General features: G+C 48.3%; 1 protein-coding gene across 1 annotated transcript; it reads right to left on the bottom strand.

The window, feature by feature from the left end:
- On the bottom strand, window positions 1,457-2,745 carry LOC8066209 (protein EXORDIUM). The gene has a single exon (XM_002452475.2). It carries the CDS (start codon window positions 2,623-2,625, stop codon window positions 1,633-1,635), a length of 993 nt encoding a protein of 330 aa, XP_002452520.1. The 5' UTR covers window positions 2,626-2,745; the 3' UTR covers window positions 1,457-1,632.

Below are 6,249 nucleotides of genomic sequence, written 5' to 3'. Positions count from 1 at the left end.
TGGGCTTGGCATCATGAGAAAATGGTATTTTTACCGTACGCTCTGCTTATAGAATGTTGATTGAGCTTAAGAAAAGTAGGGAGGATTACTTTGAAGGCCGAGCTAATTGTTCTGATTTTGCAACAAGTCAAAAAGAATGGAAAAAACTATGGAGTATGAAGTTGCAATCAAAAATTAAAGTGTTCTGTTGGCGTCTTGCTCTAAATTCAATACCAACTGCGAGTGTGCTGAAAAGCAGGAACCTAGCATCTACATCTCATTGTAAAATTTGTGGAGCTGTTGATGATACATGGGAGCATTCTTTGCTTTTCTGCACAATGTCCAAATGTGTTTGGGCTCTACTGGATGAGGATATAACAAACTTAATTTCTCATTTGCGCATCTCTAACCCAAAACAATGGATTACCTTTATGTGCTGCAATATTCCTCAAGCTGATGGGATACGTGTTCTTGTTACTTGTTGGGCAATATGGCAGACAAGAAGGAAGGCGATTCATGAGGGAGTCTTTCAGAGCCCTTTCTCCATAATGGTTACGATCAATCGGCAAATTGAAGAACTACAAATGATAAGGGAATGGAGCTTAAGGGAGGAAACCAAAATCAGTCTAAACAAAAAACTCAGCATTGGAAAGCACCGGATCAAGGTAAATGTAAAATAAATACAGATGCTGCTGTAAACCGGGTTGGATCCAAAGGAGCCGTTGGAGTGGTCTGCCGTAATGATCGAGGAGAGTTCATTGCAGCTAGTGCTATGATTATACCAAACATAACTGAACCTGAGACTCTAGAAGGAATGACTTGCTTGGAGGCACTAGCTCTTGCTGAAGATTGTGGTATTCGAAAGATAATAGTGGCTTCAGATTGCCTTAACATTGTGAGGAACATTAGTGAAATGCCTCTTTGTACTTATGTGATGATCCTCAAGGATATCCAGGAAAGGGCAAAATCCTTTGATTATGTGCGTTTTGCACATGAAGGTAGGGAATGTAATAGAGAGGCTGATCGTCTAGCTAAATATGCATGTTCACTTGAAGTTGGCCGTCATGTATGGCTTGGCTCTCCTCCTGTATTTCTGAATGTAAACATTTCAATTGAGTAATATAATATAATCTCTATCTTCCACTCAAAAAAAAAACTTATCTCATTTTACTATGCTTGAGTGGACAAGCTGCTAGCCATGCTAGGGCTCGAGAGCTAATTTAGCTTGCTTCTGTTGGTGAGAAAAATGCTGAAAAACATCGGTCTCGATCAAGATGGTTGTATATCAAAATCCTTTCTCCAACGCAAATTTCTTACCTATAGCAAGCGAAATACCCAAAGACACCCATAAAGGCTTGCTCGTGACACCCTTCATACTAAGTTATTAGACCTTATTCATTTCGCTAAAATATGGTTTATAGTTGTAAAAAAATATTGTTAATTCACTGAAAAATACTGTTAAAATAGTACTGATGAATTGGAGGCAGGATAGTATCGTTGTTGCATCATTTCTGGCTGCAATCCCCCGGTTCGATCTTCAAAAGTGGACGGTACATATCCAGATATCAACACTTAGTACAGTACACTCCTTATATCTCACTCTCATACTATATATATACACAGTGTTACTACACAATTCTGACAGCTTAGTCGTCACACCAAAGTCGAACACGTAGAGGTTGCAGGGTCGAACAGAGCGGGAAGCAGGTACTTCCTCCCATTTGCACCATTGGCATTGTAACTCGCCCCCGACGTACGGTCCACCGCCAGGTTGCCTGCGAAACCGGGGTAGGCCCCGCTGCCATAGACCCCTGTGCAGGCAGTGGCGGCCTCCAGCGGTGCGTCCTTGTCGCCCTGGTAGAACCCGTCGCGGAACGGGTTGGTCACCGTGCCGGCGACCATGCTGGCGATGTTGATGACCATACCGTCCACGCCGACGTCGCCGCTCGGCGGCACGAGCGCCGGCGTCTGGGGTCCGTACAGCGGCTGGTGGAACGGCCACGCGCACTGACCGGGACACTGCGTGGCGGAGTTGCCGACCCAGATGTACGCGGTTCCGGCCCTGGCATCGGAGCCGTGCAGACCGCAGCGGCTCATGCAGAACCCGTCCACGGCCACGTCCTGCGCGGTGAGCACCAGCGCGATCCCGCCCTTCTTCGTCCCCGCCCGCGCCGCCAGCCGCGGGAGCTGAGCCAGCGTGAGGCGCTTCCCCAGCGAGCACCCTTCGTCGGTGGTCTGGCCGACGAGCGCCACCTGCGCGCTGCCGCCGCCAGAGCGCGCACCGTTGCCTCTCGTCCGCGCCTTGGACAGGTACAGCTGGTTGATGGTGTTCCACCACTGCGACACGGACGGGGACGGCGTCGTCGGCGAGGCGGTGGTGAGGGACTGGAGGAAGTCGGTGACCACGGCCTTCTGCGCCGGCGTGAAGCGGCCGTACCAGAGGATGGACACCGGGATGCGGCCCTGCAGCACGGCGCCGTTGTGGTACGTGAGGAGCGCGCTGGCCGGCGGCTTGTACAGCTCCAGCAGGCTCCTGCCGGCCACGGAGAGACGTGCCGAGCTCAGGAGCAGCACGGACACCAGCACTAGTGCGACGTGGCTCGTGTTCTTCTGCAGGCCGCGAAAGCAACTACGGGGTGATGCCATTTCTCACTTTCTCAAGGAGGAATTGGCGGCGACCTGCGAGTAGACTAATAGGTGAGGATTGTTGAGTGAAAGTGCAGGACTGGTTTATGAGCGTTGTTTTGTGTGGTTTGTGAAGGGTGACGAAGTCGAGTATTTATAGGTCCGAATTCCTCGTGTGCCGGTAGTTTCGTGAAGCCTTCCCAGTCCCAGCCCCGCCCTGGTTTCGGAGCGGATAGCTCTGCTCTGATCTGAAAGCTGACTCGGTGGGAGGCAGCTGGATGCGTTTGGACCCGAGTGCGACGCCGATTGAGTTGTCGCTCGCTTCCACGCCAGGCAGGCAGCCACCATGCATGCATGCAAGCAGCAAGCCACTAGTGTCTTCTTGCGTGTACGAGCACGAGTCAAGGCGTGTTGACAAGTAGCACTAGAAAGAATCGAACACCATCAGGGCCTTGTTTAGTTCTGAAATATTTTGCAAAATCGACACTGTATCTTTTTCGTTTGTATTTGACAAATATTGTCCAATTATGGACTAACTAGGCTCAAAAGATTCGTCTCGTCAATTTCGACCAAACTGTGTAATTAGTTTTTATTTTTGTCTATATTTAATACTTCATGCATGTGTCTAAAGATTCGATGTGACGGAGAATCTGAAAAATTTTGCAAAATTTTTTGGAACTAAACAAGGCCCAGGTTAAGCTTTGTTCCGTTGTTGCATGTTTGGTTGTCGGCTCTCTCTGAATCTCAAGGCAGCCAAAGAAGATAGATGGTCGACGCCTAGATTCAACAGTCAGCAGTGGTGCTAGGATGACATGGATCGTAGTGTTTTTTGGTTGAAAAATTGCCGGGATTGATGCATGATTTCTGCAGGGAGATGTCGCAAATTTAGCCCACACAAGAAATCTATCCGATGATTCATGTTATCGTAGCAGAAGCCGCCTTCCCTTTTTTCTGAACGGGCAACAATTGAGTACTACTGCGGTGGAAACGTGCAGGGCGATACCGGAATACGGCGGCGACCGATCGGAGTAGTATGTGGTCTGTACCTCGAGGAAGGGAGAGCGCGACACGTAGCTCTGTTCACGTGGCAGAGCGCTTTGCCTAGTAGCACATCCCGGCCAGAACGCTATTTGTTGGGCATCTTGGTCCTAAAAGTTGACACTGACCATTCGCTAGCCAGCTGTTCACGGCCATGCACAGGATCCAAGGCCCGCGGACCGCGGTGTCTCGTTCTCTCCCTCCTCCATCCTCCCCATGGTTATCCGTCCAGCCGGTCCCTTGACAACCCAACAACCTACTACTGCTAGTAGTAGTCCTACTAGCGAGAGTAGCATTAGCACTGACACTCAGCGGCTAACCATTTCTTAATCAACAAACATCAACATGCACGAGTGCATGGCGCTGCGGACGCCCGAACACGTTCGAGATGGTGCCGATGAGGTCGTCCGGGACGGGAAACTACAGTACAGAGGCCAGAGGGGACACGCGCGAGACACGGCGCAGCCCGGTTTATGAGCCCTAGGAGCGTCCTGCAAGATGACAGCCTGCCTGCCTGTGTCTGCTCACCAAATCCTCTGTCCCGCGGCTCGCGGAGGACTGTACTGTGCCAAGCCCATGCCTGACGCTAAAGACCAGCCGCCGTATGCGTACCCGAGACTCGCCGCACTTCATATCGCTCTACGCGTCATTACGCGTACCAAGCATTACTTTGTTGGACAAGTACCACCTGGTGATTTCATATGAATGGGATGCGTTAACCCCTGGATTCATGGTAGAATTACTGAAGCTACTGAACAATTACTGGAGGCTAATTACTCTCTCTGCTGAGGAGGCTGGTTACCTGACGGTACCTGTATTGCTAGTCTGCTAGTACGTGCATTTGCACTTGTCAGCATAAAACAGCACTACTCTTTCTCTGTATCCAGACGGTAAATTCTGGAGCGGGATAATCAGCAGTACTTATTACTACGTGTAAACTTCGAGCGAGAGCGAGCTACTTACTACTCTGTACTGTACGTGGCATCAGCTTAAATTGCTGCTAGACTGTTCTTGACTGTAAAATGCCAGTACGACGTCCGTGGCCATGGCTGTTAAGGTAGTGCCGTACACTCTAGTAGCTACTTATACTGCTCGATTCATGAAATTCATTAATCAAGACGTACTCCAGTACTCACCGTAAGTTTTTGACATTTGCTCTGTTGTATGTTCCCTGCACTGTACTGTTTCACAACGAACATGTTAGCCTTGGATGACTTCCCTAACATTTTCTATTTTTATTTTATATATTTTTGGATTTGCAAGAGAGAGGTGCATCATTCCGGGCCTACTTGGGCTATATTTAACGTGTCCGTGCCCCAACCGTTCCGTGTGCAGGCCTGGCCTGCAATACCTCCGGCTGTGCAGTTTCCAACTTTCCATACGTACTTGCGGCCCGCAATCGCAAGGGGCAGTCCCGATTGGCTACAAAGCCGAATCTACCGTGACCGTGAGGCCATCCTGAAATTTTACTAGACGCAGGTAACGGCGATGTACTCCAGGTCTCCAGCGACCGGCATGAATGCAAATATGCAATGATACAAGCTTCGGGGTGTTTGGTTTAAGTTTAACAGATATTGTACCATTTTTGTCTTATTTATAATTAGTGTTCAATAATGAACTAATCATGTTTAAAAGATTCGCTTCGCAAATTACTCTTTAGCTGTGTTTTTAGTTTCATAAATCATGCATATTTAATACTTCATATATGTATTTAAATATTTGATGTGACGAGAGTTAAACTTTAGCACACGAAACCAGGCCTTTCGTCCTTTGCCTGGATAGAAAAACAGTTAATTGCCATAAACGCGTGTTTTAATCACCATAAACAACCACCGTACAGTGGAGATACTAGTGAATTTTACTCACGCCCAGAACACGCAAAGTCCCTTGCAATAGCGCAGGCATCCAAACTGTACTGCATGCAGACATTGCAGAAAGCTTTCGAAGCAGCATGCATTCGCCAGCTGAACATGCATTCGCATTCCGTTTTCGGCTTGCAAGAGCTGGCTGCTAGCTGGCCTTGAGACCTTCACGAAACGTTCCAGGAAAGGGGCGCAGCACGACACGCCAGAAAAGACGAGAGCATGCATCGGTACTGTCGTGATAGCTCCACTTCCATGCACGCATGAATGGCATCGCTCGCGCCCCACCTAGCTCGTTCGTCCCCATTTAAGCATGCAGCCTTTTTTTTCCCCTCACCGCCCTTCAACGTCACCATCCCGACCTCTACCCTGTCTTGTTCTCTGCCGCGGACTGGATCGCTCGCCAGCTAGAAAAAAGTTGGAGCAACATTATATGAGAACATATTTATCTTTAAAGGCTTTGGTAAATTAACTTGCCATTTGTTGTTATTTGCAAATTCTCATAATAAAATGTAAAGAATAAAAATAGACCATCTACAAAAGCAATTGACATTTGGATTTAGCAAAGAATAAAAATATGAGGTCTCCAGACACGCGTGACTTCGCTAGTCTGCTAGTACGTGCATTTGCACTTGTCAGCATAAAACAGCACTACTCTTTTTCTTGTGCGTGATTTTGCTCGTGTGATCGGGTTTGCAAAGCCGTCCACAGTTTGACATTTTTGCCAAGTTTACTTTTTCATTTG

This window comes from Sorghum bicolor, chromosome 4 (assembly GCF_000003195.3).
Source record: "Sorghum bicolor cultivar BTx623 chromosome 4, Sorghum_bicolor_NCBIv3, whole genome shotgun sequence".
In the NCBI taxonomy this organism is placed as follows: Eukaryota; Viridiplantae; Streptophyta; class Magnoliopsida; order Poales; family Poaceae; genus Sorghum; species Sorghum bicolor.
Note: the sequence above shows the minus strand (reverse complement) of the source record. Positions and strands in the feature narration are given on the sequence as shown.

What these genes read in the sequence shown, in the direction of transcription:
- LOC8066209 (XM_002452475.2), bottom strand. Translation starts at nt 2,625, where the DNA reads ATGGCATCACCCCGTAGTTGCTTTCGCGGCCTGCAGAAGAACACGAGC.